Genomic DNA, 22,422 nt, shown 5'->3' on the forward strand with positions numbered 1-22,422 from the left:
TACTCACCTATATGACGTTTTGTTCATTATTATGTTAAATTCAATACAGATCTATTTTTTGTCTTAATGTTTTTATTCTATACAACTGCAGATATAAAGCCTGTCAACATGATAGGCTAACTCAAATTCCATTTCTGATAAAATTCTCAGAGATGAGGGGCTGCCAGGAGTTAGAACTACTGAGATTACATTATATGCACACCTGACAGAAGGTGAGCTAATGATAGTTCTGTATCTCAACCCACGAGTTACACAATCCACACATATTAATAAGAATCATTTATATATGCTGTGCCACAATCAAAGCCCTGGCTTGTAATGTTCTACAGTACCGAGGAAATAGGGTTTACATATGGACTTCTCTGTACCACTTTAGCAACTTCCTGGGGATATATAATTGTTTTAAAATAAAGTTAATAAAAAACACTTGCACACAAGAAAATTCAAGCAAGATAAAAAAAATGAATCATAGCCAATTTTATTCAAATTTCCAAAATTTTTAGCAAACATGTTAATTGCTTCTAAAAATGTATGTCGTCTTTTATACATAATGGTTACTGTGTCTTCCACTGATTCCTTTTTCTTCTTTATAATCCTTTAATAGAAGCCAGAATCTTGGGTTGCCCAGTTGGGAGCCTAAAACACATGCAGAAAGAAATCAAGATGAGATGAAATCTGAAAACACTAACAGAAAAGGAAGTGGTACAAGCATCTTATCATTGATAGCTTTTGGAGAGTGATAAACCATAACAATAATCAATAAACATGGGAAAGATAATCAATAAATTTATTCTGAATATATAGAAAAAAAGGCACACTCACATGATACTTTCAAGGCTCAGCTCTACTAGACTTGGAAAAATATAATTGAAATTCCATTTAATTTAACCTATTTTTCAAACCTTAATTCAATGGAGTCCTTCGGTACTCCAGTTACCAACTCCTTTCTACTCTCAGTTCTATGTAGTTAGTGTCTAAGGAGAATTAAAGAAAACATGGAACTTTGAGGTTACAAGGTTCAAGTTTTTTCCAACATCAAAGATGAGGAACATCTACTAAAAGGGAAGGGCATAGTGTTGGACACTTATAAACAACAGATAAAAGATAAAATTAAAATTGATGTATGCTCAGCAAGAAAAAAGTACTTTTTATATGACTAATTCTTTAGACTTAGAAAGAAAACACACATTTCAAGCACATATAAAGTTATCTATCAGAATCAAAATGTGTCGAGAGCCTGAGCAAGTGAGTTAATAAAGTCACAAAAGTAAAAAGAAACCCAGCTATAAATAAGAATATACTTTATTTTCTTTGCTACTGAGTATATCTAAAACAAACTTAGTTTCAATTTAGTAATTTTTGAACACCGTAAACATAAACAGAAATATAAAAGTAATGCTAATAATGATGTTCCCAAAGTTCATGTAATAATAGTAGTTACATTATTGCTAAATCCCAGACAGAACAGACAATGTCTACTTCTTACCTCTGATCTACTGTTCTGATTAAGTTTCTTTTCGATATTCATGGCCAACATTTGGCTTCTAAAAGAAAGACTTTTAGTCTTTTCAATCACTTGCTGGTAGGGTGAGACTGCATTGTTGCCCATTACCACATGACCCTGAAATAAAAGGGAGAAATTATTCGTAACGTCAGTGAGTGAAGTCTGTCAGTCAATTATTGAGTACAACACAATCCCACATAACTGTTTCCCACCTATACACTGTATTGATATGATAACATTTATTCACTCATATTCAAACAACCGTCACCCATCTATTTTTTGGTGGGGAATAGAATATCAGGAATGGGGCCTGACACAGAACAAGCTACAGTCACGTCTTGGCTTTATTTTTCCAGTTTGAGACAGTATTTTGTTAATTTCCCCAGGATGCCCTTGAACATTCAATCCTCCTGCCTTAGAACCTGAAGTAGGGAGATAACAGGCCTGCACCAGTAGGCTCAACCTAATAAAGATTCATAGGCAAGTAATGTGGTGTCCATGCCCATAAACCCAGTGTAGGAGGCAACTGGCCAGAATATTCTAGTACAGTGGGATCCTGTATCAAAACACAAGGTTTATAGAATAAAATTTCTAATTAAACATTCTCCTGAATTATAAAAGTAGTCAGCAACTATTAAACAGCATGTACCATACCTAATATAATACTTACTAGTTTAGAATCAATCTTGGCATCCAACCTCGCATTTCTAATCAAATTCACAATCCATCTTTCAGCTTCTTCTGGAGTCATATTCAGTTTATCTGCTAGCATACTAATGAGAGACATAAAAGCTTAGGCTTTTGCACACAGTGTGACTCATACTTTGCACAGACTTCAAATACTTCTGGATCATGTACTCTTACATACATGACCCTTAACCATATATACCATCCCTGTTTATGCCTATCTTATATTACCTTCATAATACCAGCTAGAGTATAAACATCTTTGATAAAAAATACTGTATTCTGCACTTACAAAACTTGTGGTTTTGAAAACATGATCTTGAGTGTTCCACAGTGGCTATCAAAGGAAGTAGTTTTATGACACTAAATACACCCACTATGAAGAGTTAATGCTTAAGGCTGCTATTTATGACTGTAATAGAGCTCTGGAGGGACTGCTAGCAGTTATGCACGAAACCGACAACGCTAGTGAAAGGGATGCAGAGACAAACCAGCTGACACCATGGAGACATGCTAAAATGCCCTTTGACACTGCATCTGCATCCTTTATTTTCCCCACGTACAATCAGGTGGTAAAGGGCTTGTACTTGAGCAGCTACTTGTCCATCAGCCAACTGACAAAGAGTACATATGCACATGACAATAAGAACACACGACACTTGAATGCAGTGGTGTGTGCACACTATTATTAAATGCCCTTTATCTTCACCGTTCATTATCATTTTATCACTGATTTGGTTTAGAGATTTTGAATATTTTCAACAAGATTGGAAGTCAGCTATGTTAGCCAACATACCACACTCAACAAAACAGCTCCTTGGAATACAGTAGACAGAAATTCTGGATATAACAGCATGCCCATCTTTAAATGTACTTAAGTCATTTAGCAGCTATACAAGTGACTATATAGTGATAAGGCTTTCACCCAAATGTAACCAATTCAATTAATCAAAGATAACTTTTGGGAAATAACATACTCTCTACCATACCCCTATTTCGTTGTTTAAAGAGAAAAATTTGTGGAAAATGTAAAAACTCTCAAGTCTATCAATAAAACAGTCCACAACAGGATTGAAAAATGGGCCTTGCATAAATTTGGTAAGTACTGTCTACATTTGTGAATATGGAGGTTTGAATATTCTTGGCTTAGGGAATGGTACCATTAGGAGGATGGCATTGTTGGAGTAGTGTGGCCTTGTTGGAGGAAGTATGTGTCACTGTGGAGGTGTACTTTAAGACCCTCATGCTAGCTGCCTGAAAACGAGTCTTCTAGCAGCCTTCAGATGAAGATGTAGAACTCTCGGTTCCTCCTGCATCATCCCTGCCTGGATGCTGCCATGCTCCTGCCTTGATGATAATGGACTGAACCTCTGAAGTTATAAGCCAGCCCCAACTAAATGTTGTCCTTATTAGGTCATGGTATCTGTTCACAGCAGTAACTCTAAGACAGTGAGTGCTATATTCCTAACCTGTTTGGTACTTTCTGAAATAATTCAATTGCCATTGCTTATTCTTTAGTTCAAGGAGGGCCTGAATGTGCAACATTCCACCCTACCTTTGGGATTAGAGGCCTATGCCAGAGACATCCCCCACGCCCCAGTTAAAAGGCACGGTTTTCAAAAATGGGAAAATCCTGCAAATAATCTTTCCTGTAACTTCACAGTTAATCCCTCTATTTTCTACTACTATGTTTCCTGAAATGTAAATTCACCTCCTTTGTACTAAGTAAACAAATATGTGAAGAAGCTGTTACTCAAGGAGTAAGTTTAAAAAAAGAATACTATCTTTTCAGCATAACTGAAACAATATTTATTAAAATTGGATTGGTTGGCAGTCAATCTTCTCTATATCTATATCAGTAAGTATATACTTATTTACTTAATATTTTTGAAGGCTGAATTTTGCTGTTTAGCTCTAGCTGGCTTCAAACTTGGAGTGAGCCTTCTTCCTCTGTCTATCCCACCCCAAGTGCTGAGATTACAAACATGTGTCACTATATCTGGCCATAGTATGCTACTTAAAAGCAGAGATCCCAATTTTCAGACAATTATGTAGTTGGCACCATTAAAAATTTAAATTGTAAGGCAAACTGTTTATAAGCTATGTAAATAAAAGTTTAAAACCAAGGTTATTAAGTCCTTCAGTTTCTTTTTAAACCATAGATAGCTTCTCACCAAAAGTCCCTTACCAAGCTCTTCTCATCATGAAAGGCCCTTTTGTCAGCTGCCATACTAAATGTTCTTCAAACACTCCCATCTCTAGGGTCTTTGCACAGGCTGTCCCTCCATGTGCCCTCTTTCTCACTTACTGACCTGTCTCTTACATGGTTCTCAAATAGAAAAAGACCCTTAAAAGTCTTCCAATGATGATGTTTTTATAACTAACCTACTCTTAGTCACTTAGTTTTGCTGACTACATGCCTCCAAGGACACAGTTTATGTACACAGCAAACCAAATAATATCTACCTTTTTCAGATGGCTTATTTCCTATGCATGCAGAAGAGTGTCATATATATCACAAAGGAGGCAACCAATACTTAATTGTCTGATTTCTTCCTATTCAAGCCAGGAACTGATTCAGGCTCCATTAATGTTTTCCAGTTATCCAAATAATCTATCTTGAGCCCTTAATCTATTTTACATACCTGTTCCACCCTAAAATCCTATGATCAGCTTATTTCGTAGGTCTTTCTCTCTCTCTCTCTCTCTCTCTCTCTCTCTCTCTCTCTCTCTCTCTCTCTCTCACACACACACACACACACACACACACACACACACACACACACACACACACACAAATACAAAAAGCAAAAGCATTCAAACTTAACTATCCAGGTATGGCTTCCTCCATTTTGGCTACAATAGAAGTTTTTTAGCTTCCCACTATCCTCCTTCATGATTACCATATAACAACAGCCATAGCAAATCAACTCTCTTCCTTCACTATCACTATTCCAATGAAACATGAACTGGCTTTGATGCTTATAGCAAAGAGTAACTCTCAAGAGCGCAAAGATTTAGGGAGTGGGTTTCACATAATCCCCATATATAATCAACCACCACCATCACCATGGCCACTACCACCTCCTCCATCACTATTATCACCTGAGAAATCCAACAGGGTTAACAATGCTAGCCTAGAGTTGACATAAGGAAACACCCGATTTCAGATTTTAAAAGAAAATTACACTCTACACAGTTAACTCTAACTAGAATCAACATCCTCCTCTTGAAATGCACATTCTAACATGGCTATAGTGACTTAGCATTATGCACAACAGAGTTGCATACACATCTGTGGACTGAGCTTTAACAGTCACACTGTCTCCACCGTTTCTTGATTCTTTACTTAATGGAGTCAAAATAAACCTGAAATAAGTTCTAAGAGCATGGGGTTGGGGATTTAGCTCAGTGGTAGAGCAAGGCCCTGGGTTCAGTACCCAGCTCTGAAAAAAAAAAAAAAAAAAAAAGAACCAAAAAAAGTTCTAAGAGCATTAGCACATTATTTGATGGCACCTTGTTTTACTGTAAGAACAAAATTAAAGAATGTAAAAATGCCTGTATAAAAGTCCTTACTGTCAAACCTAACAACCAGAGTTCAATCCATGAACCCAAACAGTGGAAGGGAAGTTCTGATTCACAAAGTCCCTTTCACCTTACATGTACACACGCTGCTCTATCTCATTCACTCTTGAGGAGAATAATAAATGTAAAAATATTTTAAAAGAATATCTATACTAATAAATTCATACAAAATACTAAAGATTCAAAAACCAAAATCAAAGGAACAAAACAAACATACTAATGAAAGCTTAAAAGATAAAAGTGACTTAGGCCACCCTAGAAAATGCTGTAAAATGAATCAAAGCACAGAATGTCTGAGGAAAAAAGATCCAAGCTAGTTCTACTCTAAACAGAAACAGATTATAGATTCATATATTATTAAAAATCTTAACTGTGTTGGAAGCATCTCAAAATGACCTTAATATTTTCTCTGAAATTATTTCATACATGTTTAAGTTGACTAGTTCACCTGTTCTACAAACATGAAAATGTAACAAGAACGCTAAACAAAGACAAACGCTCTACCCTCAATCCAGTTGCTTTAAATCAGATTTTTCATGCTTCCAGCACAAAACCAGATCCTTTTTCCATTTCTTTGAATTGATCAATACTGGTGGCCCCACTTACAAGCCTTAGATATAAAGCTTGATCTAGGGGCTTAAATAGTACTTTATTGATTCCACATTGATTATCTATCAAGTCATCAATACCAGGTCTTGAGGATGGTCTCTCTCTCTTCACTGAGCCCCCCAGTCACTCACTATCTATCCATCTTAGTGCAGATTTGGAGTCCAGGATTTCACATGTGATATTAATAACTATCTCATAACTCGCTTTTCCAAATTTTAGTTGACAAGAACAATTTATTTCAAATGTTACCAAGGGTTACGATACAGGAACATGTGGTCTGGTTTTCACTGAAGACTGCAGCCAATATATCGAAAGAGAAGGCCTGTGTATCTGTAAGAGTATGCTTTAAGAGCTAACTTAAGGGATCTAAGTAGAAGCTGTTGTTAACTGTGAGGGCAGGCAAACATAGCAAGCTCAGAAACACAAAATGCTGAATGTAACAGCTGAAACGTACAACCTTATATTAAAACTAACACAGAAATGAGATAATAGTGGCCTCTAAAACTACTATCAACTATATTTTTTTATTCGCAACAAATGTGATTTTAAACATAAATCCTTATGTGGTAATAACTTGAAGGAAAATGTTATGGTCTAACTTCACTTAATCAACGAAGCAGACTGACTTGTAATGCTAGAAACACAAGAATAGTTGGAAATACCAAATCCCCCAGAGAAATCATATTAGTGCATAATACAACATGTTTATCATATGCATTCAAAATGTTGCTTCTATTCTTTGTTTTATCTCCTGTTGAAAACTAGTCCAAGAATTATTTTACAACACCTTTTAAATGTCAGACACATTTATCTAATAACCTAGTGAGCTATATACTAAATTAGATCCCACAATACTATCTTTTCTGGCAGATATTACATAATTTATATCAGACAGTGTATTAATAGTATGTTTTAAATCACAAGTATAACGTTGTTTAATAAGCAATGAGCCTTATAAAACTACTGCATTCAGCAACTGAAATGTGTCCTTTTCAAGGAAAAAGAGGCCAGAGATGCATACACCTTCCCAACCCACAAGAGAAAAAAAAGAGAAAGAAATTAGAATATGAGCATATACTAAAATTAGAAGTCAAAACAGGCCAGCATGGAGTAGAGAACAGAACAAGATAATGTGGCACACTAAACATTTACAGAAAGTCTAGTTTCAGGTGCAAAGGATTTAGGATTGAGCAAAACTTCCATCCGAATTACTTCTTTGGGCTTTTTAACACACAATATATATTCATGTAATTTTTCCTGTCACTACGTATTGTTCTTCAAAATATCTATGAGGTAGTTGAAATGAGAATGGCCCCACAGTTTATACTTGAAAGTTAGGTTCCTAGTCTGTTGACTCTTCAGGAAGGATTAGGAGGTGTGGCCTGTCACTGGGGTGAGCTTTGAGGTTTCAAATGGCAAAGCAGCAGGCCCAGTTTAGCTTGCCCTGCCTCACACCTGTGGTAAGAGGGAAGCTCTTAGCTACTGCTTAAGCACTATGCCTGTCCGCCTACTCCCATGGTTCCCACCAGGATGGTCATGTACTCATTCTCTGAAACTGTATGCAAGCAAATGCTTTTTTATAAACTGTCTCGACCACGGTGTCTCTTCACAGCAAAAGAAAAGTAAAACTAAGACATCAGGAATAACTTTTAAATCTGAATGTACTTGTCCACTTAGTATCTGCTTCTTCCACACTTTAATTCCTTTGAGGACAGTCACTACTTGATCCTCAGTGTCTGGCTAACACTGGCAATACTTCTTTGAAAAGCTATATTGCTGGTTCTGTTTTGATTCAAAAGGTTTGGGTGAAGCCAGAGAAAAAAAATCAGTTCTATTTAAACTGATATGTAACTTCTCGTGATTAATTCAATATACAGCAGGGCTTGAAAACTAGATCAGAGAATAAGTACTTTTCTCCCTGTGTACTGTCTAAAGATAAAGGTTACTTCTATTGTTCATTTAAATGGATTATAAATCATTGGAGTCTGAATTAAGAGATCTGCTGCATTTGCAAAATCTTACTATAAATATATCATATTACTTTCAGTTGCTATCATTCTAATCCAGTAAAACAGCTTAACACATGAAAAAGCTTTCTATATTCAATATACTAAAGATAGAATGTTACTGGTCTATCACTTCATTACTCTAAAGAGTTATAACTTACATGGATAAAAAAATTAAGTGATGGGGTGTGATTTTTTTTTTTTCAATTTTGGCCATGCTTTGGAATAACCAACCCTCGAGGTACAGCATAGCAGCTGTTACACATCACAAAGTGTGTGTCAAAGAAAACTAGAATTTTTGTGATATAGTTACCAGCTGACAAAGATTTCATGTTTACTCTTCAGCTAAATAATCAATTTATATAAAGATTATGTCTAAAAATGTAAACTGTTCCCAACAAAACAATTCCTCATGAGGAACACTACAAGGTATGAGAGGATTATCAGCCTAAATCTGGTAATCCACGATGACACCAAACCTTAAGCTTTCCAGCTAAGTAACAAGAGTTCATGGAGTCAATATTTCTACAAGTCTCCAGTGTCAGAGAAAAAATGTAAGATAACAGCTGGAGAAAGGCCCAATTTAATCTACTTGCACGCATACAAAACTTTACATTAAGTAAGACTGCATGTGGTAGTTGCCAAACCATTCACACGCAGGTCAGCACACACATGCACCATTTGAAAGCTGTAGTTCTAGAACTTGAAATGCAAGTCATGTTCCCAGTGCCCCAGGATACACAATGAAGATACAGAGCATGTCCACCACCACAGAAAGTTCTACATTTTCCTAGACTTATTCTACTGAGACGACTAAAATAAATTTTTCTATAGATGTGCAGTATGTGATTAATAGAAGTTTTTCCTATGAGTCCTTGAAGCTCAAGTTAATCTAAAAACACTTATAGCCCCCACAGCAGCCTGAATGTGCTTGATCTCATTTACTATTTTCAAAAGGAAAATTACCTATCCAGATAGATAGATAATTGGAACCCCTCTAGAAATTTAGTTTAAGATGCTTTAGAAACAGACTAGCAGAAAACTGAAGAGATCCAAGAAAAAGTAAACATACAGACTGGACAGCTTTGTACATAGGTCAGTGGTTAGGTGCCTGCCTAGCATTAATTAATTATGAGGCGGCCCTAGTGTGGATCCTGGTTAGTACCAAAAGCAAGCCAAGCAAACACAGGTTAATACCTTTACCATCAACCTTCACCTTTACCAACTACATGGTTTACAAGAGTAGACATGATAGTTAGTCTACTTTACTGACACAGAAAGCTCAACTTGAAGAAACACAATAATGAACAAGTACCAGTTTATAAAGGTAAAGAGCTAGAACCAGCACAACTCCTTACCCATGGTACCTTAGAAGTCAAATAAAAAGAAGCCTTGTGACTTAACAAGTTCAGAATACATTATTATAAAAAAAAGAATACATTATTATTATTTACAAAGATTAAATTTGTTTTCAAACACAGGAGCAAATAAAAAAGTTCTGGTCAAACAGAACACATAACCCCAAACACACAAGTGACCATAGACTATGAGGAAATGGAGAAAACCACAAAAAGAAAACCAAAATACTCAACATTCCTCTCTGACTGAAAAGAATTAAACCCAAAGAACAATCAAGACCAGGTACCACTGTCCACTAATCTCATATACTATGTGCCCGCCTTTTTTAAAATCACACAATCAATTGCATATAAAGAATAGGAAGAGAATCAATTTTAAAAAGAATGCCTGCAAACTACAACAAAGTCCTAATTCCCATAAGAAAAGCCCAGCGATCACATTACACTTCTAACTCTGACAACCACTTCAAGGACAATTCACTAAAATTAGGCAAGAATGGATGGATCGACTACCAAAACCAAATGGCATTAAGAAACAGAATTTGGTCTACATACAATTCCTCTGAGGCAAAGATTAAAAGTACCAAGTTTTTATGTTTTATATTTGACTTCATCTGTGGCCAAAAGACACTAATAATTTTTGAAACCCTAATACATGAAATTAGTTTCTAATAGCTCATGCACATTTCACAATCTTCCTAATTATTTTCTCGCACAACAGAGAAACTTTCAACTAAAATTCACCACAAGCTTTCCATGTTTCAACATTTTAGGATGTCACAGAATCTTACTATATGATAATTTAAATATGTAATTTAATAAACTAAATTAACAGAAATTATTACCAAATGTAGCGGTCTTTCAACAACATTTTCAATTTGCTAAGGGCTAAGTCATTTGACCCACTGTTTAAAACCATCTTACCTATCCCTTCATAATGAACAACAAGGTAACTGAAAGTAAGCTGAAAAGTCTTCAACTTGTCACTTTCAGAAAACTATATTCTGCCAGTCAAATAAAGACTAAACATTTCTCAAAATGCAAACATGTTAAAATTTTCATAATTAGCATATTACCTTTTCTCTTAAAAAGAAAAGAGAAATAAATATGGAATTAACTGAAATCTCACTATATAGAACATTATAATAACTGGCAATTTCCAGAGATTAAAGGTAGGAAATGTATATGCACTCTGTGTGCTCTTACTTAATGCTGATACACTGGTGGATACGACAGAAAGTCTCAAATATGAAGAGACGGGCATTCTCAATGAAGTCCTCAAGACATGCTACCAGGAAGAAGTCATTCACAAGCACCTAGATACAGAAAATATATTTAAAAATTAATCATGCTCACAACTGTTTTTAAAAACTTGACTCACTTTGTCTACTTCATTGCTTCATTTAGTATCTAAAAAAAAATCCCACTGCATAGCACTTTTTAGAATGTTGCTCATGTCCAAATCCTTAATAATTTAAACAAAGAATGATGAAAAACAAACAAACAAACAAATAAAAAAACCCCAAAACAAAAAAAAAAACCTCTCCAAGTAGCCCAAACGTCTCCTTGTTTTTTTGATGATTTGAGGTAACAGAGCAACAGAGCAACTTCCTTGATATATATTGTTGTATACAACACGCTCTAGCTACTTAAAAATAAAGAATGAACTAAGAGAATGAACTTTCTACAACAAGATGGTTAGGAAATATTGCAATGAATAGCTCCTATTTCAAAGAGAGTAATAATTAAAAAAGCTAATTTCAACAGGAATGTACAAGTAATGTGTAATGCTCACATGGTTACAGTGACAAACTATCAAGCAAGATTTTTGTTTTCCATTTTGACTAATATTCAAACTTATCACAATGCATATTTATATTTTTTTCCCTTAGAAACTGAGAATTGTTGTTCCCCTAATTTGATTTTAAAAGACAAAACTATCTGAGGATGGAGTTGCACACCTATAACCCCAGCACTCAGAAAACTAACATACAAAGATTATGAGCCTAAGGTCGCCTTAAGCTAAATAGCGAACTGTGTACTCACCTCACCTAATCCCAAATATGTTGCGAATATGAGCGAATAAATAGACAAATAGATATGGCGAGGCCAAAGATGGCTCAGTGGGTAAAGTGCAAGGCATGCAAGCCTAACACCAGAATTAAACATCTGGAACCAATAGGAAAACAACAAAAGAGGCTCCACAAAGTTGTCCTCTGACTTCCACATATGAGCCCACATGCACTAAAAAAGGGAAGCCTCTTTAAAATATAAACAAACCACAAAAAACAGCAAAAGAGCATGATGGTGCAGGCCTTCATCGCCAGCACTTGGGAAGCAGAGCAGGTGGATGGATCTCTGTAAATCCACACTGACCGTTTGGTTTACATATCAAGGTCCAGATTTGCTCTGAAAGAACTTTATTTTCAACTAAACAATAGAAAAAATTAGGTATAAAATTCATAACTGAAATAAACTGTCTAGTTTATAGGAAATGTTAAATTTAATCTTTTGAAACACCAAAGATCATGGAATATAACTCCATCTATAAATAAAGGGATCACAGTTATGATATGCATGCACATGTGAACCAGGTTAGAAAAACATAGAATTAAGGGGACTCAGATTAATTCAGACAGTTAATGTTTTAATTTTGCTAACCAAAAGAAGACAATGTCAATTAGGTGACTAAATTCTATCAATAATATGCCATTTAGTTTATTTTTTCTTATTCAATTACTTCAATACTTTATCAGATTCGAAATTTAAGAATGTAAATTTCTTAGTAAAAATTCATACTTACTGATTCACATTCTCTTAGCTTTTTCTGAGCTCCATCAAAATCAAAGTTAACATATAGGCATTCAACAAATTCTGTAATTGGGTCTTTATATGTGTAAGACTCCTACAAATTAAGTCAAATATCCAGTTAGATCTTGTTCAACACTGTTTCACATAGTGCCAATAAAATATCCCAATTCACAACTAATAATCCAATGTCATCTCAAGTTACCCATTCTAACTCTTACCGCAAATAATACAGTAAGTGTGCCACATGTCCAAATTAAAAATTTCTAACTCTCATCTTAGAATTATTTTACAAATTTTCAATTCTAATACCTAGTTTCCTCTAGTCAATAAACAATGATGTTCTTTTCCAGCTATGAAGATATTCCCTACAATAACAATCACTTCTTTGTATAAATGCACTCTTAGATTATATCAGGTTTCTTTGGCTTTTTTGGTATTCTGTCCCCCATCCCCCAGAAGCTCCATATAAATTGAACAGCAGGGGCTTCTGCTGACATTAAGAACTATTACTACATTAGTCTATTTAATAGGTCACCATCTGGAACAGGCAACAATTTCATGAACCATCAACAAGCAACTCCACCAAGCTAATCACTTATCCCATATTTATCATAAAGATACCTGTGAATTTGCAAAAGTAAACTTAGGGCTTGCCTCTCTTCTAATTTCATGTAGACTTCCCTCTTACCTTATACATTTTCACCTAAGACCCCAGTGTCTAGAGATTACACCTACTGTCTTACCACTTGAAGTTTAGTTTTACCTGTTGAATAACTTTCACTAGGTCTTTCAGCACCTGCCGGCGTTTCCGCACATCTTTGTTGGTTATGACGGCAGTGGTCAAATAGCGGAGAATATGTGGACACATTGTCTGAATTGCATTAAGGTACCTAAGGTAAAAATACAACAATTACTTAATATTCACCAAATTCTCACAATTTTTCAAGTCTATCATTCAGTGTGAACTAAAGAAAACATCTAACACCATTTAGTCTAAGACTGCAAGCATTCAAGAATTATATTTAAGTATTACAAGAGAATAACCACCTGTAAAATCAGCAGAATCCGATGATGAGAAACTCAATAGGAATATCACTATCACCAATTAAGAGTGAGCTGAAAAACTCATCCAGGAGTCTAGGAAGTCACTTATCATTGCTCAATAGATGTTGGAAGGAAAGTCTTTAGATGCACTACTAGTTGATTCCAAGACTTTGAAAACACTTAGGAATGAAAAAGTGTAAGTGCAAAGTACTTCTCATAGTCAGAAAACTGGGCACTTAAACAAACCTAGTGATTTTCTGATGTACAAGTACAGAGAGGATATTACTGCAGTATTATATGGCCTAGACTGAATCAGTAGCAGTGGCAGTAATGGAAAATAGGAGTAAGTCAAATAAAAGATGAAAGTCAATGGGGCCTTAGCAATTATTTACCAGATCATGTTACTGTTTTGACAGTGGACAAGGCTCTAACTCAGATACTATACTGAGTTTAGAACTATCTGTCTGTAAAAACCGTATCTCAAAGATACATACATACATACACGCACACACATCTATATATACATGTACAGATAAGGTCTAAACCACCAACTCAGCTCCCATTAATAAGCTGACTCAGAAATTGCTCCCCCAATTATATACTTCTTAGAAGATGAATTCCCAGCCATCTTTTAATATTTAAACTCCCAAGCTCTCCTTGACTAAAATGTGTCTGTCAGTCTCTCTCTCTCTCTCTCTCTCTCTCTCTCTCTCTCTCACACACACACACACACACACACACTCAAGCACACACATCACTATATTATAGATTGCTGCTAAGACTTCAGAATTAGTACTTAACACTACTTAGTTCCGCCTTCTTGCTTAAATGCCCCGACTAAGGTATAAAAGAATAAAACTTCAAGGCAGAGAACTGAAATGTAGCAGCTAACAGCTATATCTTCTGAAAAAAACTGAGTCCTATTTTAAGCAGCAAATTACAATATTCATGTGAAACAATAGTTTACTTGATAATCTGCCTTTTTATCAGGTTTGAAACAGTTCATTTTAGTAGGCATTTATGGAATTTGCTTAACATTTATCCAAAATCTACAAATTTATCATACATGACGCTAAACTTGTATTCTTTTTCCTTATTGTAAACTTTGTTTACTGTATGTTTTCATATTCCTAGTGAGTCATACCCTTTAGAAACCATGTTTCTGAAAATACATGCCAGAAACTGACAAAACTTTTGTTAAAATTGGGATTATGCAGGTATTTACATAAAGAGAAGTCAAATTTCTAAAATATTTGACATATATATTATTTAAGTTTGTTTCAAAAATACAAGTTATGAGACAATAAATTTCTTCATTATTTACACTAACTGGTTTGAATTTAGAAGCACTTATAAAAACTGTTTGCAAAGGAACTAGGCATGACAGCACAGACAAGTTATTTTTGCACTTGGGAGTAGGGTGCAGAAAAATCAAATATTCAAGTCTTCTTACTACTCAAATTCACGTTAGGTTCCATGAGACCACCGTGAAAAAAAATTAGTGAATAAAAAATTCAAAATTTCATCATTTCACCATACATTTCTTAAATGTTTATTGGTTAACACTGACCTACAGTAAGACTTTCAAATATTTAGTATTTAGTCATTTCTGGGTTTTCTATAATGCTGTGACTCAAATTCAGGGCCTTACAGAAGCAACGCAAGCTCTACCACTAACCTGCAGCCCCAGTTATGATAATTAGTTTCTTAAATACATTTTTTTTTTTTTGCACAGACTCTCTTAACTAAACACTGTCATACGGGAGCACTTTATTGCTAACATAATTCAGTTAAATGGTCTTGATATTGCTTCCTAGCACGTGACTACATTACAGTATCACTTCCAATGTAATTTGGCTGAATGAGTTTAGAGGCCGGGGACTTTCTTTTGTGCTTGCAGTGAGGGCTGCAATATTCTAGAACTGCAATGTGACTTAACTGCAGCTAGGAAGGTCTGCTTCTTGTTTTAACTTTTGACATAAGGTAAAATGTACAAAGCTGAAAGTTCTGATCGATACCATGCTGTCATCTAAATGACTTTACTGAAACATAAATTTTACATGAAAGCACTGTTCCACTTTGAAATTTCAGACTGCACATTAGACTGCATAAGTGCATCTTAGTATCAAGCAGCATGTGCCGACAGCAGCCCAAGGACAGCCATAACTCAGAAAACATCCACCTTCTCCTGGGCAAATCAGCAGAGCCCTCGCCTGAGCAACCATTCCAGTGTTAAATGGTTCATTTGTTCTGGTTGTGTATCTTTGCTGCTGAATAATTAAAAAAACAAACAAAAAAACACAACACAACAAAACAAACTGAATCCCTGCTGGTAAATGACAGAAACTTTGTTGAACATCATTTCCATTAGTCTTTGTGAGCAAATTCTGCTGGAATAAAATATTATAAATTTCTTAATTTTCTTCTAGCTGCTCTGCTGTCAGTTGAGACTACTGTAATTCAGTGGTTATAGTCTGGGATGAAGATATACCCACTAGCATAGCCATATTACCAATTCAATGTTACACATTTTAAATCAATTCATTCCCATTGGGCCTTAAAGGCACAATCCAACTATTTGTTGTAGCATGAGTATGTATGCATATGATACACACACACACACACATACACACACACACACACACACACACACACACACACACTTATCCTAATATCTGGTGTGGTGGTATATCCATGATTTGAAGAAAGATGGTCAAATTTAGGTAAGAATGAGGTACAGAAAAAAAAAAAAAACCCTCAGTAAAACAGGGAGAACTTTTAAAAAGTAAATGAAAAATAAAATTACTTCTGCCCAACAGAATAGCATCTTTCACAAAATTCACTGAGCAGTGTGCCCATTTATTATAGACCCAAAAACAAACCGAAAGCTGGACACAGCAAACCAATACAAAAAGGATTCTCCCAAAATATAACCAACCACCTCACCGTTTTTCCATTCCAATAATTTAGCATAGGCCTTTATTCGTCACACTTGAATATACACTCACCCCTCTGTATTAACAGGTGATTAGTTTCAAATGTCATTGTGTGTCAAAATCTACAGATGTCAAAGTCCCTTATAGAAATATAAGCTATTGTTTGCATACACTCCTGTATAACTTAATCTCTAATTACCTGTAATATGCAATATATAGATTTCTGTTTGTAGTTACTGCTGCATTATTTACAGAATGATTCTAAGAACAAAATATCTACATATTCAGTAATGATGGAATTTTTCTTCTCATGTGGTTACAAACATGTAACCCAGAGATGGAGACTGGCTGTATACTAGAAAACCGAGGACAATGCAAACTGACTTAATCCTTTAGGGTAAGCCCTGAGTCTACATGCTATCTGTATTGTTAGTTCAGAGATCATTCTTTAAGAACAATTCTGAAGAACCTACAATAACAGCTACATGTGAAGCTTTCTAATTAAGGGTGTGCACATACACACGTACGTGCGCACCACACAATCACATAAAAATCATTTATCAAGGGGCTGGAAAGACGGCTCAGTGGTTTCAAGAGCACTGAGTGCTCTTCCAGAGGTCCTGAGTCCAAATCCCAGCAACCACATGGTGGCTCATAATCATCTGCAATGCCCTCTTCTGGTGTGTCTGAAGACAGCTTCAGTGTACTTATAATCAATCAATCAATCAATCTTTAGATCAAATCATATATCAAAAGTAAAATTAACAGCGGTGTAACTTACTGTGGTTGGTAAAGGAAGAGATCAATAATATTATCACGGCCTTTTGGATGGTTGAAAAAAACAAACAGAGACCAGTGAATGAGCCATGTTCGCTGCTGAAGAGACTGGAGTGGAGAACTCACAGACTGAAAGATTAAGAAACGTACATAGAGGAAATATAAGTACATGAAAAACAGACATGCAATAAACACATGATTTCAGAAGTGTAACTAAAACGAGGCTCTATTCCAAGCTATCCTAACTATGCTTTATGATCAAACATAGTTGACCTCATGCCTTTTCCATGATCTTTGATGTTTCAAATTATTACACTCTTATGATTACCTCCAAAGATGTTTTAAAACCAAGGACAGAAGCAAGCGGTCCTTAGGAGACGCTGACAGGGCGGTATCGTTTTTCAGTGGCCTGGCAGGTGAAGCCATCACATCAAGTGCGACCATTTTCAAGGTTAAAGGAACTTATCCACTAAGTGAGTATTCAGTCAAGGCAATACCACAAACAAACAAAAAAACAAACAAATCAAAACAAAATATGAAGGTTTTTTATTTCTTTTTTCCTTCTTAGAATGTGCAGTGTTGTTCCATATCAGAAAACATAACAAGTGCAAAGTAATTTCAGAGAATCAATCCAAAACATGTGACTTACATTATTGTCTATGGTCTCTTTTAATCGAGTAAGGTCTTCCATGGCTGCATCCCAATTCTGCATTAATATTTCAGAGGCCAGTTTTCCCCAGAGTGAACTTAAAGCATTTCTATCTGTTGCTGGAACCTATATGAATAATTAGTTAGAGCCTCGATATTATACAGCAAGAGCAAAGGTACATTTCTACCCACTCCATCCATCTAGTCCACCTGCAGACAGATCCACATTATCTCCACCGCAAACTCAGTATCTTCAAGGCGTTACTCAAACACAACAGTAAACTACTTAAAATAATTTATGTAAAAAACTTAGGCTTTTAATATCAGGCCGTTATTGTAAAATAAAAGGTGGTTTTAAAGCTCGGAAACAGCAGCATCACCTTAGCATAATCCACTTCAGATAACACATAGGCAATAGAATTCCGTATACCTACGACTACTGTAAATCATGTTAGAATCAAAGGAAGCTAATGTTAATGAATTAAAGATATAAGAAACAAAGCTCCTGAATCTCATTTGCAATATAAGAAATAAAACAAATACTAAAACTATTTCAAAGAGAGTACAGTAGCACATTGTTATCTCAGCATTGGGACAGCTGAGGCAGGAGGGATCACAAGCTTGAGGACAGTGTGGACCACTTAACAGATCTTGACTCAAGAAAAGAAATAATACAAAAATATGACAGAAAATAAAATGTAAAATACAGGCCTACTGGTTTATAAAAGAAGCTACAGATGAATTACATTCAAAGATGTAAGTAACTACCAAACTAATGATAAAAATTGCTAAACAATATTCCCTTACAGCACATCAATGGGAACACATAAAATGAATCTGAACTACATCATGTGTTAAAGCAGCAAAAGCAAGGGAGGGTATTCGGGAAGATGAAATTTTGAACTCACTCTTCACCAAAGCATTTACACAACAGAATGTGCCTGTAATGTGTATCATAAATTAAAATACAACTACACAGTGTGATTAGAAAGTCGGCCAAGTGGTCAGCTCTGCCACAGCTACCTCTGAGGATGAGAGAGAACCTTTCTCATTTGGTATGCAGCTTCAACAGAAAATATACTGCCTAACACATGCTAAGGGTCCAGGAAATGTGAGCTTATTGAGATGAGTAATTTATAGCACTTTGACATAATTGTTATTACCATTTGTAGTAATTTTCACAAATGTTCTTGAAAACATTTAACTCTCAGAGCAGTCAAATAATAGAAATATCTATAAATTAAAATTTGAAACATGAGCAAGAAGCCACCTGTTCCAATTTTTATCATGAAGTATACCTATAATATGATTCATACATAAATATGCAAAATTGCCTATAACCACAGTGCTGGGAGTGGGGACTGCGTGTTAGTCTAACACCAGGCGCAGCTAAAGACTGTCTCAAAGGAATAATGCATAGTGGTAGATGGCATCCAACATTACTCTGCCCACACATGCACCAATCCTGAGTACAAATACCTATCCCACTTGATACACAATTTCATCAAGTCTAATATGCTATCAAATTTAATACGCTTTGTCTATCTAAAACTAAAATCCCAATATATATTACAATTAGAGACAGGGAAGAATAAGCCATGCCTGGGAATCAGTATAAATAGATACCCTTTAAGCTGACAGCCAACAGGCACATCAGAGCCAAAACTGTGGCTCAAGCCACCACTCCCCAAGGTGTCTGGGCATCATGGAAAGTACTGGTAAATGATCTGATATGCCACTGACAGTCAATACATCTTCAATTCTAACTGGGAGGGGAAAAAACTCTTAAAAATATAATAAGAAATGTATTTTAAAATCACGTTTACCACAATAGTTCCTTAATGGTCACATTTCTGAGGTAAACCAAGGGCTCCACAGTGAGGACAGATCTTTAATGAAAATTCAGTAGAACTCTTAAAACAAATTAATATTCAAACATTTCTATCAACTTTCCTGATTTCATTTTAATCAGCACACTTTTGGAGCAAAGTGCAAAGAAGTCTCACATTCAAACGAACATTCCCCGACATATTCGAAAAGCTACCAACTCTTTAAAAAATAAATCTAGGGTCACACAGCTTTAATTTATAAACACTGACCTACAATAGGTCATTTGGAGAGTCAAATTCTAATCTCTGCCCATAGTTACAATGGCTCTTTCATAGCTTATGTTTCCTTAACCATAGATTTAAAAGAGAAACCAACCACCAGGAAAAACAAAATCTAGAAATGGAAAAAACTAACAAAAAAAATAACTAAACTAAAACATGAATTTTCATCAAAATCAAAACCAAGATTGTCAGTTTTGCTACTAAACTTTCAAACACCTAAGATTTTTAATGGCCATATCTAAATCAAGAAAATATAATTAACGTCTAGTCTTCCTTTCTTTGCACTAAGTAACAATATGCCAAGAGAAAACAGCTTCTACCTAGCTCAAATCTTTTATGCTATAAAATGAGATAATTTTTTTAGTGACTACTACATAAATTTTAAGAAATTTTATTACTTGAATTCCAATATAGTATATTTTAGGAATAATGAAACAGCATAGAGTTGAATGTTTCTTAAAGACAGAGTAATACATGTCATAACTTTTCAAAGTATTAAAACTCCCAGTTATAAAGCACACACCTATTTATTGTAGAGATTCTTAGACTAATTATAAAGCCACACTACATAACCATGACACTCCTAAAGCTAAAATATGCTATACGTGGTGGGATAAAAGCTTTTTGTACAAGCTTAGGAAGGTCTGTGACCCCCAAAGGGTTCACATGCACTGCCCTGGCTCAACTCCATGTCATTACAGTTGGCCCTTCACAGCAACCTGCTTTCCAGCATGGATATACTAGAAGTTTCAATATCTGGATTCCAGCAGTTACCTTAAGTTTCCATGTCTTAGGAAAATGGCACGTTCACTCACTGACCAGCAACAATAAATTTACTGTGCAGGAACTCTAACATGACACTAAATCTTCATTCTCAAAATTCACTCCCAGCAGTAACAAATGATATGAATAACCGGCTCTTTTCATGTACCTGTAATCATACCAGGCTTCTGGCTCTACAGTCCTAGCTTAAGCTGTTTATATTCTCAAAGTAATCAACTTTTGCTCTCCTAAATCTCTGGTAACATTCAAGGTAAAAGTGATGGAATTTTCTGATAAGTCACTCCAAGTTTAACATCAATGATTACTTTCAGTGCACTGGCAGGCAAATCACAGCTTATCCGTAAATGAAGAACTCATTGCAAATGAGCGAAAGAGAAAAATAATATTTTAAATCTAGCTTAGAAACAAACGGAAAACATTTGTTTCCTTGAAGGAAGGATGGAGGTAGTATTAAAAACTAAAGTTCCCTGTACTATTTTATTTTAGTGTAGGAGATATCTGAATGAGTAACACTGATCTACCCCTTGAACTACCCCCAAACAGGAAACTTGAATTTCATTGAAGGCACCAAAGACAACACGGTCCAAATGTTTTTCTTTGTGACATATAAAGCTAAAGGAAAAAAAGCAACAGAAAATAACAAAATCTAAGACTGGAAGACAAAAAGTCCCTGTCTTAACGAGACTTTTAAGTTCTAGGATAAACTAGACAGACCACTGGCTTTGGTAATTTGCTCATTAATCCACAGTGAGTAACAAATTATAACTTCTCAGATCAAAGGCTAGATAAGACATTTTGATTACTTTAGAAAGTTACCTATTACTGTAACTGTCTAAAAAGAAGACAGAATGGAAAAACCTGTTAAGTTGAAGGCCTGAGTTTTAATCAGGCCTCATACAACTTTCTCTCCCTTCTGCAAAAGCCCCAAATTTAGGCAGTGACCCAACAGACTCCAATGCCAGTTAGCAACACTGCTAGAGCATGTCTCCATACCTCACTTCTCTCACTTTCTATTAATGGGAATATGGGTAAATAGAAATTAGGTCAGTATTAAAACATAACATCTTAAAACATACAGGATCACAGTTGTTCAGAACAAGGAAAAGATTAGGTAACATGCTCTGAACTTTATAGTACCACAAAAATCCACTATTAGACAGAATTCTGCTAATACAAAAATCCGTACAAGTTATAAGCTAATAGTATCCTATTTTGGGATTTCGAGGTCAAATTAAAATCTTTTTAAATTTATTTTTAAGTTGTATTAAAAAACATTTTTGTGCATGGATGCAGGCTGTCATAGCCTAAGTGTAGAAGTCAGAAGACGACTTTGTAGAGTTGGTTCTCTCTGCACCCTCATGTGGTTTCTGGGGATCAAACGCTGGTTGCCAGGTTTGTACTGCACAAGCCTGTGATTCTGTTCCATCTCACAGCCCTCTCTGTAAGTTGAGGACCCTAACAAGGTTTTCTATTTGGCTTTTGTTGTGAAGCCACCCCGACCCTGTATTTCTAAACCTAAATTACCATTCTCCTTTGTCAATGACTATTGTAAAAATTAATAGA

At 35.4% G+C, this 22,422-nt stretch overlaps 1 protein-coding gene across 1 annotated transcript in view; it reads right to left on the reverse strand.

Moving 5' to 3' along the window:
- Positions 1 to 462: 462 nt before the first annotated feature.
- Eif3e (eukaryotic translation initiation factor 3 subunit E) overlaps positions 463 to 22,422 on the reverse strand; it is a 32,679-nt gene continuing 10,719 nt past the window's right edge. Inside the window, 8 exon segments of the mRNA NM_001011990.1 lie at positions 463 to 636; positions 1,487 to 1,621; positions 2,175 to 2,277; positions 10,956 to 11,065; positions 12,553 to 12,654; positions 13,324 to 13,450; positions 17,322 to 17,446; positions 17,967 to 18,092. Coding sequence (NP_001011990.1) covers positions 598 to 636; positions 1,487 to 1,621; positions 2,175 to 2,277; positions 10,956 to 11,065; positions 12,553 to 12,654; positions 13,324 to 13,450; positions 17,322 to 17,446; positions 17,967 to 18,092 — 867 coding nt within the window. The 3' untranslated portion in view covers positions 463 to 597.

The sequence above is a fragment of the Rattus norvegicus genome, chromosome 7, assembly GCF_021556685.1.
Source record: "Rattus norvegicus strain SHRSP/BbbUtx chromosome 7, alternate assembly SHRSP_T2T, whole genome shotgun sequence".
Classification (NCBI taxonomy): Eukaryota; Metazoa; Chordata; class Mammalia; order Rodentia; family Muridae; genus Rattus; species Rattus norvegicus.